Genomic DNA, 20558 nt, shown 5'->3' on the forward strand with positions numbered 1-20558 from the left:
AGGCTGCGCAAATGATGAGCTTTGTGTATATAAGTGTTAATGCCCATAGCTGGTTCTCTAATGACTATGAGATCTTTTGAAGAACCTCATGGAATGTTGTATAAAACCCCGTATTTGAAGGGAAGTCCTTTCAGCTGGTTTGAAATCTCCTTAAAAGTCCCTCAGTCAATGTGGAAAACACCTTTTGATACAGTTGCGCTCTCCCTCTGGAGGGAGGAGGCCTTTCCTGGCAATAGATGATACTTTGAGGTGTGTGACTACAAGTATTTGAGGTTTAAAGTACTCCTTAGTGTGTTCAGCAGCCACTTAGACAAGTACCCACCGATCCCTGAATGAGATGAACGAGAACTACAGAGGGTCCCATCCTTTTCTGCATCACACTCCTACTCACAGGTCCTCCTGAAGAGCCGGGTGCGGGGCTGGAGGGTCTTAGGGCTACAGGAGATGCTTGCGTGCCCTGGGCTGGCCTTGTAGAGAAAGGGTCACAGGCTGGGTTGGAAAAGGTCAGTGCGTCTTTGATGTTGAGTCTCCCGCTGGGGACCTCTTCCCAAGTCAGGATTTCTGCACCCCCTCTGCAAGGTCGCTCAAGTACTGGATCATTGTGGTCTCAAAGCGAATCTTCTCAAACGTTTGACTACCAGAAGTTCCTCCTTAGGACAGGTCAGGACCAGGTCTCAGAGGTGACGCACTGCTGTGCCAGTGCCAATCACCCGGTGCCGAAGGGCTTGTTTTATGAAAGGTACTGTTCCTCCTTTTGCATTAACCAGAAAACCTCTTTTTTTACCTTTTGTTCACAACCAGTTTTCTTACTGACTGTATGGGACCGTCTCTTCTTGTAGAGACTGATTTTGGCCAACGTGGCAGTTAATGCATGTTTTATGCAAAAGAAGAATATGATATGGTTGCTTTTAAGGAATTCTGGCATTGTATGTCCATTTTTGTAGAATTGTTACTGGACTTATAATTACATACTGAACTTCAATCAGGTTTCTGTGAAATTAAATAAAACCAATTCAAAGTAGTGGCTTTTCAGATTGCTTGTAGTTATTGAAACGTACACAAGCCTCCTGTTGCCAGCTCTCCGAAAAGGAGCATGCATACACCCCAACAGCGGCTACTGCCCTGGGGTCCTGTCCAGGTAGGGGTGCTGGCTCATAAGACGGGGCCTGACCGGAGGTCCCTGGGTTTACAGCACCTGGGAGGGAGTTCCATAATCCTTTCGGGACGTAGGTGAGCAGAACAAAGAAATGGGCTTGGGTTTTGAGTGATTTCAATTTGTTCAGGTGCAGAAGAGCTACTAGCTAGGAGCCCACCTCTAAGGAAAATATGTGGTCCACCTATGTGGTAGCCATTATTTCAAAAGTAAATGGAAAGCAAACCGAAAAGCCAATGCAGAGGCCCATCCTTGGCCTTCCCCAGCTGTCGCTCCCTTGGACATTACTCAGACCTGTGGTCGTCGCCCCTGCGAGTGACGCTCAGGTGCGTGAAGTGCTCACCTGTCTGAAAACGCAGGCTTATGTAACCATCAGTGCCAGGAAAACTGTGGTTCTCGGAGCTCCTCCAAAGGTCCCTCATGCAACTTAAGGAAATTGAAAGCAATCCACGTGACTGTTGGACCTTGGCAGTGGCCTGGTTCAGCTCCCTGTGGAAGGAGAGTGTGTTCTGGGGGGTGTGGGAAGGGCAGGAAACCAACCCAGCAGGGCTCCCAAGGAGCCGGTGGGGCTGCCTCCCAGTCAGGTTACCTCAAAGCAGCTGCCAGACACAAGCCTTGGACTGAGTGGGCATCCAGCGTTTGGCACTGGGCCAAAGCCATACTGGTACCACATTTGTCCCCCTGAAGCACTGGGCATTACCTCTGTAATTATCCAATAGCTTTTCCTCCCCCAGACCCTGAAATTGTTGCAGGTGGGACCATGACCGTCTCGTTCGTTACTGTCACCTCAGGCCCTAGTGGTGTCTGGCAGGTAGAAGCTGCTTACCTGATGAATGCTGGCTGAACGAATGAAGGCCACGGTTGCGCCTGCCCCCACCCCTGCACGATGTGCTTCCCCTGCTTGGGCTGCCACACTTCAGGGTCGGCCCGCTTACCAGCCGCATGGCCTTGGACAAGTTACTCTATCTCCACGCTTCCGTCTCCTCACTTGGAAAATGGCACTAAAAGCAGTGTGTCATCAACGAGGGATTAAAGAAAACGGCACTCAAACCACTATATTTCTCCTCACATTCTTTCCTGGGCCATGTCAAGCCGGCCTTCTGCTCAGCCACGAGCCTCCTACTGCTGCTACGTACTGTTCTGATTGTTCCTAGGACAAAAGTCATGTCCAGCTACACTGCAAAGTTTCTGAGAAAAGGTATCCTGCCTGCCTTTTGTCGGCTGCTCCGTATTCCCAGTCCCTGGGGAAAGCGGACTCAAATATTCCCCAGTGCCCTGAGGGGAGATCAGGCCTACGGTGGCGAGGGAAGACAGCCTCAGTGCCCTTTTCCTGGGTGACCCTCAGGTAAAGACAGGAAAGTAGACTTAATTTCCCTTTTAGATTTTTAATACGCTCACTCACAAAAACTTTATATTTTATCTTGATACTCCAGTTAAACCTAAGATGGTTACAAAATATAAAGAGTTGCCTTAGTGAGGCATGAAGGATGGAACTACTTAGTAAAATGATTAAAATAAATGTTAAAAAAGTTTTTATTGTTATTCAATTACAGTTGTACGCCTTTTCTCCCCATCCCTCCACCCCACCCCAGCCAAACCTACCTCCCTCCCCCTTGATTTTGTCCATGTGTCCTTTATAGTAGTTCCTGTAATCCCCTCTCCTCACTGTCCCCTCCCCACTCCCCCCTGGCTATTGTTAGATTGTTCTTAACTTCAATGTCTCTGGTTATATTTTGTTTGCTTTTTTCTTCTGTTGATTATGTTCCAGTTAAAGGTGAGATCATATGGTATTTGTCCCTCACCGCCTGGCTTATTTCACTTAGCATAATGCTCTCCAGTTCCATCCATGCTGTTGCAAAGGGTATAAGCTCCTTTCTCTCTGCTGCATAGAATTCTATTGTGTAAATATACCATAGTTTTTGGATCCACTCGTTTGCTGATGGGCACTTAGGTTGCTTCCAGTACTTGGCTATTGTAAATTGTGCTGCTATGAACATTGGGGTGCATAGGTTCTTTTGGATTGGTGTTTCAGAGTTCTTAGGGTATAATCCCAGCAGCGGAAGATAAAACAGCCATTTTATAGCAATTAAAAATGGAAATTAGAGAACTTTCTATTTTGCATGTTTCTTTCAGAAATGTGGACTCTAGATCATGACTTGACTTCCCTTTCAAGTTGAAAATACTAGTAAGCCTGAGTTTGAAAAAGAAAGCAAGCTCAGCATCTACGCCAGGCCTCTGACACCCGGAGGCCCGTGAATCTCGAGGTTCACCTGGGTCTCTGACCACAGCACCCGGCATGCTGCAGGTGCGGGGTCCACAGCATGGAATGCTGAGCTTCCTCTGGAGACCCCTGTGCAAGTTAACTTTTTGCTCAAATTTATGAAATAAAACCACTCAGAAATGCTCTGATGAAAAAGTAGAAAATAAAATGACCGTGATTCAGATGAAAATGTATTTCCAAGAAAACCACAATAGGTTAAAAAAAAGTCTGAAAAACGGAAATCCTAGAAACGGGAAGTTCACGTAGAAAACCTCACGATTCTACCCTAGCGGGGTACGATCGCTTCTGGAATTGAGGACTGCAGGCCGCACTGCTATAACAGACTGTATCCAACTCAGCAGGTTCTATACAAGCCATTTATTTGAAATGCCAACTATATGTAGGATAAAGTCAGTGTTACATGCGTATCAGTAACAGTAGAAAAATAGAACCAGTGAAAACCTTTGTACAACTGTAATGATGCTCAAAAGAGAAATGTATCGTTTTACAATGCTTCACACAGACAAATTCAAGTTTGAAGGTACCTAAATAAAAATACTATATATTTCCTTAAAAAACACTATGTACAATTGAAGCGTAAACAAGTTTTACAAAGTACTGGTTATGCAGGTTGTAGAAAACACTTGCATAGGACGTGAAATCAGTTTAAGAAAAATTTCTGAGCCTTTAGCATCGAAGGCACTTGACTTTATACTGGTAACAGCACAACCACAAGAAACGCAGTGTTGGAGAAGCGCCACCTCTGTGAAGTCTAGACGTGGCGTGGGAACGGCAAGTGGAGTTCAGGAACCTCTGCCTTCCGGCCACCCCATCCAAGAGCAGGATTCCAGACCTCCTGCCCTGCAGCAGTCGCGTGCGGGCACACGGCAAAGCTTCCAGAGCTCACCTCATCTCTTAGAACCCACGTAAACACACAAACACAAGAGGTTATTGTCAAGACCACACTTGCCAGTGATCTTTCTATAGAAACGGCCACAGCACTATAGTATTCAGAACATGGAAGATTGACACACGGTCTGAGTTTTCTAAAGGGAAAAAAAAAATCAAAAAAGACTTGCCAATACAGTTACATAACAGCTATTGCAATCTACCAGACAAAAAGACAACGGAATATTCATAATATGTTGATACAACAGTGTTAATGGGAAATAGGAAACTAAAATACCTTTTAGTGTATGATGGTAACTCTTTCAGTAAGGATCTGTAATGAGGTCTGAAAGTAAATTACTTAGTAGACAAAGTAAACCATTGCAGAATCGGGAATAGCACCCATCACTGCTGCTTTAACAGAAACTTTCAATATTAAGTTGAAAGGCAACTAATTTTTAAAAAGTCCACTAAACCATCCCTTTGAATTCAATCCTAAGACAAAACAAGAAGGCCTTACAATTGCTAAACCAGTACTTACAAGTGTCTGATGAAGCGCATTTTCCCCTAAAAGTGGATTAAGCCTTATGAAAACACGTATTTTGCTGAGTTACTGAGAGACGTTCACTCCTCTCTGGAGACCGGCTGGTGCAGGCCTTGCTGCCGCACACGCTGTTCCCTCACCTCCCTGTTTTCACCCTGATTCAAAGGGACAAGTACTGCCTGTTGCTAGAACTTGAACAACAAAAGAAAACTTAATGAAGGATGGCAACTGTAATAAAAACACTTTTGAGGAAGCAAAACACAAGAGTTAGGTCACGTTTCAGAGAGTTCTACAAAAAGACTAAAATAAAAGGACCTTGCTAACAATCCTTAAAATCTAACTGCTCATTGAACTGTCAGGAGAGCTTCTGAGGTCTAGGGACACGCGCCCGGAAGAAGCTGACACGTAAGAAAGGGTGTGTTATGTGGAAAATGCGTGCAACCGTTTTTCAGGAATAATTTTTGCCTTTCATGCTACTTTTTCCCCTTAGGAGTCACAGGTGACTTTGAACTTAAATTATTCATCAAAATCACAAAACTGAAAGAAATATAACAGACCAACGATATCCTGAAGAAACGTCAATCTCGCTGTGACCCAGGATTTAAGTGGCAGTTCTCTAACCTCCACAAGGCAGCACCCAGGGCGGCGATTGTCTCACGGCCTGATTGTCCAGGGCCCCGAGATGAGAGCTGGTATTCTGAGATATGGGCCTGTGGAACTTCTACACGGAGCACAATGCCAGGTCCTGTGGCCAAACTTTATTATACATACTTTTTTTTTTTTCTGAGAGCAATCCTACTCAGACTTCACATTTATCTTAGTACAGCATTAAAAGATTTTAATGCTTAAGCAAGCATTAAAAAAGATTGAATAGAGGGGTTCAAAAACCAGAGGCACAGAGCTAGTCACCCTACCCCAGTAACCATACTTCACAAGACACACTGAGAGCCCACCAACACTAACCGAACACACACGACCACCACCTGTTCACCTTCTGCAAGTCCCATCAGTCCGCGACCCCTTGGCTTAAAGCAAGTTCCCCTTTATACACACAGTTCAGCTAGGTAAGCTACTAAATTATTAAAAGCAAATTTCATAAATTAAACAAAATTATGAACAGTGGCTATTTTTGTAATTACACTTTGGAGATACAAAAGAATATATAATAAATTTTCAGAAAAATGAATAATGGCATAAATAGCTCTTGTCTAATATATTTTTTAAAAGGTCCAAAACAAGAGTTTTTTCCACCCTAATTTGCAGCACCAGCACAGTACTGCATCGGAACAGACATTTAAAACTGCAACAAAATAATTACACACACGTTAAAGAATATAACAGACTTAACGATTTCTGTTTCTGAGGGAGAGACAGACTGGGACTGGTTTCAAAAGACACCATCGTATAAGGGTCAAACCTCCTAAAAATGCGAACAGAGACCGATGTTTTTCTATCTCTGAAAAAGGGAGCCTCAAAGGTGGTGCGCGGCCAACCTTACTGCAGGTCGGCGTGAGCTCCCGCGCTCCGTACGCCCCACCACGACCGGGACGGGCGCACTGGCAGCAGCTAACGCACTGGGCAGCAGAACGCAAGGCAGCATCGTGCCCACGCACAGACACACTGATGTGTTTCCCATCTTTGAGACGATTTGCTGTTAGGGTTTTTTAAAATGTCAGATTATTCCTGAGTGTATATCCACAGGGTAAAGTACGAAAAGACTGTAAGAGAATCTACAGTTTTGGGAGAAATCAGAGTTGTTGATACCCAAGAGAAACCTATTGACTTAAAAGTGCATGTAATTAATTTATATGGTAGCTTGTAAAGGCTCCCTAGCCCTGCATAGTTTTAGAGTGTCTGTAATTCATAGTTTATATATATATATACACGCACACACACACACGCACAGAAAAGAGGCTCCCAAGCACCCTTCACATGAGGGAATGTGCAGAAAGTCTCTTTTCTTCTAAGTGCTACGGCTGTGTGTTTTGTGTCTGTAAAAATACAAAGTGAAAGCTCAAACAATGCTGAAGTGATTTAAAACCTCAAATACTAATATATTTACATTGGAGAGTAAGAAAAAAGTCCTTAGCTCACACATTGCCCTTCCAAGGGAGAGGACCTGAAAAGATCCCATGTGCTCAGTGGTTCAGAAAAATCCCAAACCAGCGTCCCGAGTGGAGTTCAAGTAGGACATGTAGTGTTCCACTGAAAAAAAATGGGTTTTCTCTTTTGGTGACAAAGCATTATGCATTACACAACTTTTTATAGGACACCAAAATTCAGACACACTTTAAAAAACATAAGAAAACATATGCTTACAAACACCGAATGACATCCGTAAGACTGAAGCCCTTTAGTTTGTGTTTTGTTTTCTCCCCAGAGAGAGCAAGACAACTGAAGGCAGTGAGCAGTCACTTCCCCGTCTCAGCCGGAGAGCCGACGACACGCAGCTCAGAACCGGAAATCCCACAGTGCAGACTGTAAGTTACGTCGCTGTCTCCACGCTTTATGATTCTGACCAGAAAGAAAAATCCGATCCTGTCAGACTCCCATCTGCTGATTCTCTAACCTATACCCTCAGAACCTGCAGCGGGTCTGACAGCGTCCACACTGTCGAACACAGCGACAGCTCTCCAGCCTGGGAACCAAAGGCTTTTCTCCTTCCTGTTCTCTACGGAACCAGAAAACTCCAGGATCCTGACTGGACTCCCACTGGAGGAAAGAAGACCAGCTCCCAAGACTTACTGAAAAAGAATGACAATATTACATAGAGACTGAGCAGGAAGATTCTGAACCAAAACAATTACTGAGAAGAGAGGAGCATTTTGATGTGCTGTTCTTTGGAATTTCTCTAATGAAAAAATAAACAGAACTATCTCATAAGAAAATACATCTTAGTGTGCATTCCAATGCACGTGGAAATTGGTAGATGAACAGTAAAATGCAAAAGTATGAAAATACAGTCCTTTAAATGTGGCAATAAAGTTTAACATACTAATACAAAATCAATACAGATAAAATAAATGTACAAGTGCAAAAAAATTCCATCATTTGTAAAGAAGAAAAGAAAGTGCCAGCTTGCTTGCTCTTAAAAATGCTTCCCCACACAATGACTCAAACACAAAACAGACAAATGCAGCATTCAAAACAACCCTCTCAGCATGCCATGTCTAATAAACATGTATGTACAAAACCCAGAATAAAATAATGTGAAACTGAGTTATCAGCTGGCATCAATAAACTGGTCTCTTAAGTTATTGGGTTACATCATAAAAGGGATGTTTCACATCTCAGGCACAGACGACTTGGAGGTTGCACTCAGAGGGCAGACTTTTTGTAGAGGAAGTCTGGTTTGCTTGGTGACCTCCTTCCTCTGTTTACTGAATCTTCCCTTTCCAAATCTGGATTTCGCTGGGCTCCGTGGCCCAGGGACTCGCTGTCTGCTAGTCTTCTACTGGATCTTTCCTCTGGAGCTTCAGAGTTACCTGCAGAATGTGAAGGTCTGTTAGGAGTCAGCCCAAAAGTCAAGTCAGTCTCTACTGCTGTTCGCCCCCTGACATGCGCTGGGCCGTTGCCAGCATTTTCTGGGGCTGCCAGAGGAAAGTCTGACCGCTGGGGAGGTTGCTCAACAACGTCGAGGTGTATCGGCTCGTTCTTTTGTTTGTGTAGATGCCCACTGGGAGAAAGTGGATATTCTCTCCTAGCTTCTTCCTGCTTCTTAGGAGAGGTCTGGCCAGGTAGGTGGGCTGACTTCAAGCCACTTGGTGATGCCCTATTGTGGCTATACAAATCAGGACCAAAATATCCACCTTGCGAGGGGGAGGGGGTGCGTCTGCCAGGAGCGGGAGTAGAAGGTCTGCAAGCAGCACTTGAGAAGTCATAGAAATCTGGATATTCCTGCTGATTTTCTCGAGCATCTGGTTTTTGCTCTAGTGTGTGTTTCTTCCGAGACGTGTGTGTGTGCCTCTGTGGAATACATGACAGATGCTGGGGAAGCCCTGGTCCTGCTTCAGAAACTGACTGGCTCAGTTCTGTGTCTACAGCAAGTTCTGGAAGCCTCCTGTCCTTGAGTGACAGTGTGGACACACCCATGGCAATGTCTGGCATTAGGTCATTTAGCACAGGTTGTGCACACTGCAAACAGAAGCAAGAAGGGGGGGAGGGTTAAAAGAGAACAGCCCAGGATGCCTTTGTACAAATGATGTTCAAGGATTGTGTTTTTTTATAAAATGCGTGCTTATTTTTAAGAAAGCTAAAAGTATAGAAAACTAAAGGCAAAAAATAATAATAATCCTAACCTTCCCTGAGATACTGTATTTTGCCATGTATAACACACAGTTTTTGCCCAAATTGGATGGAAAGATAAGGGTGTGCACTACACATGGGTATAATGATCACACGCCACAGGTATAACACTCCTGTGTACGATGCACACAAACGTGGGTGTGCATAATGCACACACAGGAGCACACTATACACAGCAAAATACAGTAACCACCAGTTAGCATTTTGAGATGTTTCACCTTGTTTTCTTTGCATACATTATCATGAAATTTAGTGTGTATATAAATTCTGTCACCAAATTTTCTTTGAGATTACTATTTAAATTACTGTGTAATAGTCAGTTGTGTCAACAACGGACCTGACCATTCTCAAAGTGGGAGAATGGTTAGGTCAGTCTCCCTAACCATTCAGGAGGGAGGGGAGATTAATGTCCACTGTTGGACATTAAGGCTGTTTCCAATTCTTTTTTTCTTTCCAGATCTTTTTTTTTAAATCCTCGCTTGAGGATATGCTTTATTGATTTTAGAGAGGGGGAAGGGAGAGGGGAGGGAGGAAGGGAAAGACAGAAAGAAAGAAAGTGGGGGAGAGAGAGAGACATCGATGTAAGAGAGAAACATCAATCAACTGGCCGCCTCCCACATGCGCTGACTGGGATCGAATCCGCAGCCCAGGGTGCGCCCTGACCAGGAATCGATCCTGCCGCCTTTGCCGTACAAGACGATGCTCCAACCAACTGAGAACCCAGCCAGGGCCAATTCTTAAAATTAAAACTACAATGAACATATAATAAATTACCTTTAAAGGGTGTTTTATTTAAAATATAAAGTAGTAGCTGTAGCTGAACAATAACTAAAAAGAAAAAAGAAATAATAGTAAAATATAAAGTAGTAGAACTTCTGTAATTGTAGAACTGAGGACCAAGGCCAGGCCAGTAGGATGGGGGTTTGGTTTATAAACACCACCAACCTTTGCTGTTTCCTCTTTTTTTGGAAGGGGGTTCAGAGGCACAGCAGGGGGAGTGGGTTGAGGGGTTATGAGGTGAGGAAGGATCACAACTGACCCAAGGTGCACGCTAGTCCTTAGATTTGAAAAAATCCCATTTTAATGAAGATTTTCTGAACTAATACATGCAGCTTTTGTTCCTCTCTATGCTGAATGCTACTGACAGCCATGTGAGCAGGAAGACTTTAAAGCATTACTGTTTTTTTCTAAATGTATTACATAAAACAACTTCAACCTCTAAAGCAGTGTAAAATCGAGCAAAGAACTCTCGCTTAATTCACTAGCTCCTGTGGTTCCCAAATGAGCACTCTGATGAGCAGCCTGCCGGAGGCGGACACAGGCACGAGGCCTGCTCTTCGTAAAGGGGAGCTGTCTGCCACACGGGCCCTGACGGGACACTTGCTGCCCCATCAAAGCGTTTGGTAGAATGCTAGATGCTACAGAAGAGAAAAGTCATGACAGTCTGAGAGACACGGCTTGAAGAGAGCGCTCACAATCGGTAACAGCCGCTTGTGCTGCCCCGTGACCCCACACGTTCCCACAGAAAAATCAGGACCAGGCAGGCGCTTGACCACGCCCACCACATGCACCTCCAGTCTCTGTCCCTTCCTTTCTCACCCACCCACACACTCTCTCTCACTCTCTCCTGTACCGCTCAAGTCTACGCTTTCAGCTTGTCAGTGATAGTTCCAGGCATTGCTGAGTTCCAGTAGGGCTCTTGGGGCCAGGGGAATTATTGCTTCTAATATTCCACCAACTTTTTAATTTAGGTAAGTTCCTGAAGTGCTAACTTACCGCTTGTTTCTCAGATGCTGTCGTTGCTGAGGCGGCGGCGGCGGTGGCAGCGGCGGCAGCAGCTACTGTCTGTCTCCCTAGTCCTGCGGTGTTGGTACAATCAGGGGCAGCTGCTTTAACACCTGGCAGGTAGACTGGAGGGGGGGCGGCCTTTGAAGCCGTTCTCGAGTGAAACAGCGAATGATTACAGGGATAAGAAAATGAACGTGAAGGATGCTGACTGGGAGGTCTTTGCTTCCAGCCTGCTTTGAGTTGGTTATGAATGGGGGTAGCTGGGGGCTGGTATGGAGGCGGTGGAGGGGGCAGGGGTGGGTGGAAGGCCACAAAAGAGTCCAGATCTGTAAACATGGTTTCTGCAGTGGGGGTGCTGTTAACGCGACATCTCCCAGACTGTCTCATTGTCAAGAGCGGACTTTCATCCCCAAAACGTTCATCAGGAAAGAACTTGTGAGGATTCTAAGAAAGATTAAAAAGAAAAGAAGATTAGTAGCGTTCATAGATGAAAACTCACAGGCTGAGAGAATTAAGTGAGGACCTAAGAAAATCACATTCAGCAAGAATAAAAGGCGTAAATATTTTCTAGGCCAGAAGCTTCCAAGAAAAACTACCTTACCAGTACAGAGAGGGGCTAGCCTCTGTAGCCTACATATAGCTATCAAAAAGAGCGGTTTAAACATTATGAAGGAATGCTTAATAAAACTTTTATATAATTTAAGACATAAAATTAACATACAATTTGGAATGGCAAGAGAAAGAGCAGTGAATTAAAACAAGACTCCTGCAGGGACGGAAACCCTAGCGAATGAAAATCTGGAATCACAAACGGCCTGCTGTCCTGCCTAAGAACACCACACTGTGTGACCCGGGGGACTCAGGCTACTAAAGGGGTTTGGAGTCTGTGGCGAGAAAGCAATCCAATCACCTGATCAGATGCAATTAGGTTTCATTCTAGGTTCTGATTTAGTGGCCATGAGTAAACTACAGTAGTGTCCCCTGACAGAGGTTTCATTTTCTGTGGTTTCAATTACCCACGGTCAACCAAGGTCCAAAAATACATGGAAAATTCCAGAAATAAACGAATTGCAAGTTTTACATTGTGAGCCATACTGAGTAGAAATCTCACAGCATCCCGCCCGGTCCCACCTGGGACACGAGTCACCCCTTTCTCCAGCCTCTCTATGCTGTACATACTGTACAGTAAGATACTTTGAGAGACTGCGTTCACACGACTTGTATCCCAGTACTGTGTAGTACTGCTATACCTGTTCTATTTTATTATTATTGTTCTAATCTCTTACTGTGCCTAATTTATAAATTGAACTTTATCACAGCGCTGTATGCAAAGGAGAAAACATAGAATATAAAGGGCTCGTTTAGTACCATCTGCAGTTCCACGCATCCACTGAGGGTCTCGGGATGTATCCCCTGTGGGAGGGGAGGTGAGCTACGCTACTCTACAAATTCTAGCTTCACTGCAGAACCAACACCACTGCTTTTGTACCTGATAATAACTAGAAATGAGCTTTTCCTGCTAGTTAAAAAAGAACTCATTTCTTGATTCCAGAGTGTTTAGGGTTTGAACCATCATGCAAAACATTTCCTGTAATAAGGGGAGGGACAGGAAAGAAGGGGCATCTGGAAGAAGTGTGAGTATGATAGGGGCCGCAACCTGAACTCTCGTGACCAAACCAGGGAGTAAGAGCACTGGAGGGCCAGACTTGTCTACCTCGTCTTTCGGTTCTGCTGGGCACGTACACCATGAGCTGTCAGCAGTCACCGTTTCCAGGGTTATTACATACGAGAGACACAGCTGCTTCACAGCAGCACACCTCTTACCTCCACAATGACCCACGACACGTAAGCAAACTGATGCTCGGAGTGGTTATGTAACTACCCCAGTGACCTGGTTGGCAGGCAGCAGAGCCAGGATACAAACCCAGTTCTCACTCCAGAGCCTGCGCTACGTCCCCTCTCCCACGCTGCCTCTCAAGGTTAGCCAAGACACTAGAGGCAGTGAAACAGCATGGACTAAGGAAAAAATCCACGCTGTGAGAACTCCTGCGATGTCCACAACATCCCTGAGTAATGGCCCAGGCTCCCTATCTTAATCAGCGTAACTCAGGGCCCCACCTGCAAGAGCTCTGCAGCAGCATCGGCAAGACCAAACTCCCTCAGTACTCGAATCTGGATTTCGTAGCTGACCGTGGCGCCTTCTCCGCAGTTCAGTGCATAGGCTCTCTGCACCTGCTCAGTGTGTCGGAGCTCCTGCAGACGTCTGACCATGTCTTTCAAAGTGAGGAGACAAGGAACTGGAAGAGGGAAAACTATTTGTAGGCAAATACCTGAGCTACACAAAAGACCACTCTCTACGCACAAGAAAAAAAGGCATGTGTTTTACATCAGAATCTTCTTATAGATTTTTGATAATATTTTAATTTCCTGGCAACTTAGTACGGAATATACTTCTAATTATTTTTCAAGGTTTTAAAATTTTACCGTGCCCAAAAGGCTCTTGATAATAGCACACAGCTCCTGAGCTGTATTATTAGTTCCCAGCCTAACTAAAATTTTACTTCAGTACATTCTCTTCTGAATCTCAGGATATTTCCTAAGTTTTTAAAATGTATTTATTCTCTGCACCAGGGATTAGACTCAAGTATTAGGATGTGCAGAATAAACACATACTCCCTGTTTTCAAATAGGTCTGGTTTTAGTGAAGTAAACCAAATAAGCTAGTGGAGTACAGGGCCACAAGCAGTCATGGAGAGAAACATGCAAAAGATATGGAGGGATGTGGAGAAAGGGGCCCCCAGCCGGGACTGGAGGCAGGCAGGAAAGGCCTCTTGGTCCAGGTGAACCCTGAGCGCGATCTTGAAAAATGGGAGAAAACTGGGCAGGCAAAGAGCGTGAGCAGAAGGAGCAGGTGTGTGTACAAAACATGCAAGTGAGGGTGCGGCACAAGGACCTGGCATGGCCCTACTGTAGGGTTCAAAAGTCTACGCAAGAAGAGCACTAAGAGAAAAGGCTAGAAAGATGGGCAGGATAGATCACGAAGGGCCCTGTGTCAGAATACGGGACAACAGGCAGCCACTTGTATAGGGGGATGATGGGATCGGAGCTGGGATGTGGTTAAGTGTACTCTGAGAGTAGCATCAAGCGAGGGCTGGCAAACTATGGCCTGTAGGCTGCATCAGGCCAGTTGCTCGTTCTTGTAAATAAAGTTTTACTGGCACACAGCCACACCCATCTGTTTAGGTCCTGTCTCTGGCTGCTTTTGGCCTTCAACGGCAGAGTTGAACAAGGTTGAGTAGCTGTGACAGAAACTGCATCACCCATGAGCCTAAAATGTTTACTATCTAGCACATTCCAGAAAACCTATGCTGAACCCTGGTGTAAAGTCCTAAAGGGGAGCGAGTGAGGTCAGAGCAGGAACGTGGATTAGGAACCTGGAATAAGGCTGTAGCAAAGGGCTGGGCAAGAAGGGACAAAGTCTGTAAACATTATGAGCCAAACTGATTATTATTTGGTGGGAAAAGGGAGCTATTATTGAGCTCTTGCTTTGTGCCACGCAAACTCCTAAGGATATTACTCATGGTGCTTCCTTAAGTCTTCACAACAACCCTCAAAATGAGATATCCCCATTCTGCAGACGAGGAAATTAATGTGCAGGGGTGTAGACAGCGCTTCCAAAGTCGCACAAAGGAAGCGGCAGAGCAGGACATGAGCCCACAAGTCTTCTCCCACAAGCTGGAGAGCCTTTCGTCAGAGCCATGGTGAGCAAGTTAGAATTAGGATAACACCAGAATAGGGTTAAACGACGGAAAATAATTAAACAACAGAGACAAGTCTTACTTTTCTGAGCATACTTAATTGTAAACGTTTGGGCTTTTGACATTCAGTTGTAAACTTAAATTATGTTGCTATTCAAGTATTAACTCAAAATGATAAAAAACAGTGCTAATTATGAAAGCTTCAAGATCTGCACAAATCAGCTATAGAAGTATTTTTCTTCATACTGTTATTCAATGTTACTTTACATAACATGTGGCAGACAAATCTGATAAGGAGACAACTGATCAGAACAAAATGTATACGTTCAATTAAAAGTTGTCATTATGTCTTTTATTAGCCTTACCTGAAACAGACATTTATAAGCAGAAAATGAACATAGCATTATTTAAATTTTTAAATTTAACCAACTACAGCATTATTGGTAACATTTCCAATAATGCTATAGTTGGTTAAATTTAAAAAAGTTTGTGACCCATCTGCACTGCTGATTTCCCTGTCCTGGAAAGTGACATTAGAGCCCCTTGGTTAAAGTAAACATTACCCGATGTTCAGAAGTTTTGGACACTGGACACTACCTGGGGCCACTCTCCTGAACCGTAAGACTAAGACTACAATAAAATTTGCAGACCCGATCTTCAGAGACTGGGTCTCCAGAACACCAACGGTGATCACATTTTTGGGAGACATAAGTAGACTCAAAGTGGTAAATCTATAATACTCTCCCCAACAGGTCTTATAACAAGACAAATACCCTACATGATAAAACATCCGAATTCCTCTAAACCAGCGGTTCTCAACAGGAGGCAATATGGCCCTGCCATGTGCACTTGGCAATGTCTAGAAACATAAAAATGTTTCCAAAAGATGATAAATGGGAGTGTGTGCATGCATGCTCCTGGCATCCAGTGAGTCCAGGCCAGGGTGCTGCTGAACACCCTACAATGCACAGGGGGGTCGCCACAACAAAGAATTATCGGCCCTAACTGTCAAGAGGGCCAAGGTTGAGAAACCTTGGGTAAAACTGATCTCTGTATATCCCTGTTACCTATAAAATAAAATTCAAAACAAAAAACTTAGCTTATTAAGTATTTGTTCTTTGAGGAGAACAATGCATACTGGGTATTGGAACAGGGAGATAATTAGCATATATAAAGGAATTACAAAAAGATCAGATTATTTATTTAAATATAAATGCCTACCACAAGGTTACGGCCTTACCTGGAATTTCATTGGCTACCACCGAAGGGGGGCTGGACTGGTTACTGCTGATCTGCTGGTGGCTGACCACGTGGCAGCACTGCGGCACGGCGTTATTGACCATGTAGAGCGTGTCCGGCACGTTCGACATTCTGACCATCCGCAGGCGCACGAGATCTGTCTGCTCCACCATCATCTCATCCAGCACTGACTGAAATAACAATTCGGTGTCAACAGAGCAAGGCAACCTTTCATTTCTGTTAAATCGCATTTGGAAAAAAAGTGATTGCCTTCATCATATAAAAACAGAATTACTTAGTTTTCAGGGTATGAAGTTTACAGTGAGTGGTAGGAGGAGGAAGTAGCTCTTTAATTTTAAAGGATCTTTTGGAGTGTCTTTGGGAAAATAAAATAATCATCTTCTGAAAAGTTTCCTTTTAACTGGAGTATTTGAAATTTGAAGGAAAAGATATAAAATTAATCGGAAGTAAATTACACATAAAGTTACTATAAAAAAACATGTATACATGGGCTACATATCAGATCCAAGAATAAATGCTCAAAGACAAAATAATACAGACTGAGAAGAAGGTCAACAGACCTATAAACAAACCCAATTGTTAATACTAGTTTCAGATGGCTCTATTTCACTATGCTGCAGAATGGTCAAAATGACGTAGTGCAAAGACATCTTCCACACTTGCCGGGACAGTTCTCTACTCTGTGCAGGTGTGGTCCTCTGGGGAGCAGGGAGGACTGCAGTTGAGCTCCGTTTCTGAGACAGAGTAGAATGGAGGGTAGGTCTGGTTTAATACAGGCCTTTTATCACCAGACTCAACTGTTTGTACAGGCCTCAGCTACTTCAGTGAGTTTAAGTATTGAATTTAGTTCAGACCAGGCACAACCATTCTGCTTTTACGCCCCGTTTTAGACCTATTTAAAATGTCAACCAGTCAAAAAGAGGGAGATTATCAACCTAGTCAACAAAATAAACGTCTCACAAATCCTTTCATGTATCTTAAACTAGAAACTCCTATAATGAAAGTGAAAAAAACTTAAGACAAATCTATTCTATACCAAAACACATATTATTTTGCCTGTTAATTTATTTCATAAAGCTTAATGGTGATTTCTGACTTTCAAAGACTGTTCATTCCTCAACAGGCCACCCCGAAGTTCTTATTTGTGGCTGAAATACATCTGAAAAACACTACTGCATTTCATTTTTACATTACCATATTTCCTAGAAGAATTGTTGTCATATACATAATGCCAGCTACTTAATACACCTGAAATTCTTTCTTTGTATGTGTACTTACTCGAAGACTAGACACAATTTCCAACAGTTAGCCATCACAGAAATAGCCATTACAAGAAGTTATGGCATTTCTTTAGTTTACGAAGGAAGACAAAATGTGTGCAATCTGCTTTTAGGACATTTTCCCATCCTAAAGATCACAAAATACTGACAACCATTTCAATAAAATAAAACTTCCCTTTCAAGTTAACATTTTTCAAGACAACTAAGATGAAAAAAATATAAAGTGCAATTTAACATGGCCTATATTATAAAAAAATGCTTGATAATTAAGCATTTCAGAAAAGTATTCTGCAGAGTAGTCACACTAGAATTTATGTTCACTTTTCTGAGTATTGAACATTTAGGCCATTTCCATATATTTATATAATGCCACAGTAAATATCTTTGTGCTTGTATTTTGTAATGAGGTGTTCTAATATCTGAAAATGTTTTTCATTACCTTTGCTTCCTCAACATAGGGAGAGAATAGTCGAGGACGAACATATATTCCAGCATTTTTTTGCCGTAACCAGGCATTTGACTTTCCACCTTCTGACGTAGGAAGCATATCTGATGGAGGAGTACTGATCAAGCCTCTTTTCGTCTTGGAAAAAAATATATTTTTTACATAATGATTTGGGTAGCACTACAATACTAAGATAAAAATAATTATACCTATAAATCAAAATGTTCAAACTTACCATTTGTAAAAAATTTAGGAATCTATGTAAAATTTAAAAATACTCAAATGTTTAACAATATTTAAAGGACTCAGCAATGAAAGGTCATACAATTTCCCATTTTTCTCTACACAGAGGAATGTTTTAAAAATGAGCTATCTTAATTAAAAATATAACGAATTAGACTTACTTTTGAAATTCTTAATGAAAACTAATTTTTTTTTTCCTTACTCATCTAGGAACTGATTCCATCCCCAACCCAACCTCCTTCCCCCAAGACAAAACAAGAACTAGAGGGCCTTGTATCTACAGAACAAGGATGCAGGGGGTGGGCATGGTGCTTACAAGCAGGGACTCTTAGGGGGAGGTGGACTTGGCTCAAACCTGAACTCCCATTAAACAGCCTGGTGACCACGGCCATCTCCTTCACCAGGGCCTCACCGTAAGGGCTCCCAAATGGCCCTGCAGATGGGGCACCGCCCAACAATGTGCGTGGCCCTGTTGTTTTCTCATTCGTGCCAGGAGAATATAAACCAAGTACCCACAGATCATAAAGTGGCTGTGAGGGTTAATGAAGTCTGGCACAGTGCTTAGCACTTCCAATTAACAGCCATTACTAGCAAAATTTATTGGGGACTTATTATGTGGTATCCATAGAATTAAGAGCAGCGATATATTTTTTCTAAGTCTACTAAACCAAAGTTCTAAAACAGTCTTCTAAAATTCAGGGTTCAACTTGGTTTGAGGCCTAGATTTTAAAAGGTGAAAGATTTATACGACCTGAAGAGAAACCAGAGTGTGAATCCTAGATTTTAAACAAAACCAAACACAGTTTCTCCAATATTATTCTTAAACATAATAAATGTCTAATTGCTGCATTAGTTAAAATGATTTTTTAGAATCAATAAAAGAAAAAAGCAAACAAAATATAACCAGAGTCATTGAAGTTAAGAACAATCTAACAATAGCCAGAGGGGAGGGGGAAGGGGACAGCGGGGAGAGGGGTTTTCAGGAACTACTATAAAGGACACGTGGACAAAACCAAGGGGGAGGGTGGAGGTGGGGGAGAGAGGTGGGTTTGACTGGGGTGGCAGGGAGGGGTGGGGAGAAAATGCAGACAACTGTAATTGAACAACAATAATTAAAATAATAATATGTAGAATTAGTGTTTACAAAAAAACTCAACTCCTTTACAACTGTAATAATGTCACTATATTTCCTTCCTTTTTTCAAATGAATTTTAACATAACTGCATTCTAGAATATGTAAAATTTTATATCCTTCTTTCTAAAATTACATTATCATCAATTTCCACGTTGCTATATTAGTAATTATAACCACTGTTCAGGGCAGCAAAATATTCTGTTGAGTAGTTACAGTATAATATACTTATTTTTCCTGTTCTTAGATATTTAGGCTATTTCCAGCTATACTTCTCCCATAGGGTAGTAATATTATTTCAAAAATTACTGACCTAATAGGTGAAAAAAATGATAATACTGTTTTATTTTGCTTTCTTTAGGGTATGCGATTATTAGTGAGACTGAATATTTTATCTAATCAGATTCCATAAATATTTATTTTTTCTAGTGTTCTGTGTTTTAATTTAATATTTAAATTTTCAATCTAACAGGGATTCATTTTGTATGCAAATGAAATGAGGATTTAACTGAAGACACATTTCTTCTGCTCCCCGTTCATCAGTTAGTCTAATACCACACTGATTTGTGATAGCTCATTTACACTTAATTCTTTTATTAATTAGCATCTTTTTCTAGACTACTTTGTCTTGCCTGCAATGATAGCATCACAGATTAAATATTATATGAGAGCTTTGACATATATTTTACATTGGGGAAGAGTCATCCCTATGTTCTTTTTAGAGAACTTTTAAAAACTATTATGTTTACAGCATTACATTAAAGTTATAAACCAATGCATGAGGAACTACTATGTATATTTATTTTCCTGTTCATTAATTTGAACAATTCTATTAGTTTAAAAATTCACTTAAAACTCATAAAATTAGCATGATCAGCTCCATTAATTTTTAACTGAAATATAAGATTTATTCATCCTTTTTACACTAAACCATTCATTTTCCTTCCCTCCTATTTGCTAATTTATCACTGCTCTTGAAGGGTCTCCAAAGGTAATTCCTCCCTTTTCCTTTTTTAGTGCCAGACACAGGGGATACAACACAACACAAAACAGGCACCTGTCTCTGACCTCATGGAATTCAGACTTTCACAATATTTATTAGTAACAGATTATTTACAATGATAAACAAAGATAAGTCCGTACATTTTTAGTGCATTTTCTTTTCATGAAAGGGATGAATGAAGACAGACTTACTGCATCACCTAGGACTTCACTGTTTATAGGTAAAATGTGTTCAATTCGCACAAAAGGTAAGAGAGGAGAAAGGATCTCTCGAAGCTCTTCAATGTCCAGGTCTCGTCTTTTCACACCGCGTTTGTTCACACTGTGAGCAGTGCCGCTCAGTAAGTTTGGCTCTATGAGACAGAAAATGAGAGTCTCCAACCACTTCCAAATTCCCAGAGAAAGGCTTTCTTTCTTCTCTAGTATACTTTCAGTACCATTCTTTGTACTTAAGTACATCTGCTTTAAAAAGAGTTAGGAATTATGTTTGTGTTCTATGA

General features: G+C 42.3%; 1 protein-coding gene across 7 annotated transcripts in view; it reads right to left on the minus strand.

Annotated features, from left to right (window-relative positions):
* Positions 1–3776: 3776 nt before the first annotated feature.
* The window catches only part of BTBD7 (BTB domain containing 7), a 61185-nt gene continuing 44403 nt past the window's right edge, over positions 3777–20558 (minus strand). For 5 of the 7 annotated variants that reach the window (XM_045201403.2, XM_045201405.2, XM_045201406.2 and 2 more), the window contains 6 exons: positions 20200–20411; positions 17676–17819; positions 15937–16126; positions 13057–13235; positions 10927–11382; positions 3777–8979 (listed from right to left, as the gene is read on the minus strand). In XM_045201403.2, coding sequence (XP_045057338.2) covers positions 8164–8979; positions 10927–11382; positions 13057–13235; positions 15937–16126; positions 17676–17819; positions 20200–20411 — 1997 coding nt within the window. In that variant the 3' untranslated portion in view covers positions 3777–8163. The remainder of the gene's footprint in view (positions 8980–10926; positions 11383–13056; positions 13236–15936; positions 16127–17675; positions 17820–20199; positions 20412–20558) is intronic. The other 2 variants (XM_024567575.4, XM_045201408.3) reach the window with 2 other exon arrangements.

This window comes from Desmodus rotundus, chromosome 7, assembly GCF_022682495.2.
Source record: "Desmodus rotundus isolate HL8 chromosome 7, HLdesRot8A.1, whole genome shotgun sequence".
Lineage (NCBI taxonomy): Eukaryota > Metazoa > Chordata > Mammalia > Chiroptera > Phyllostomidae > Desmodus > Desmodus rotundus.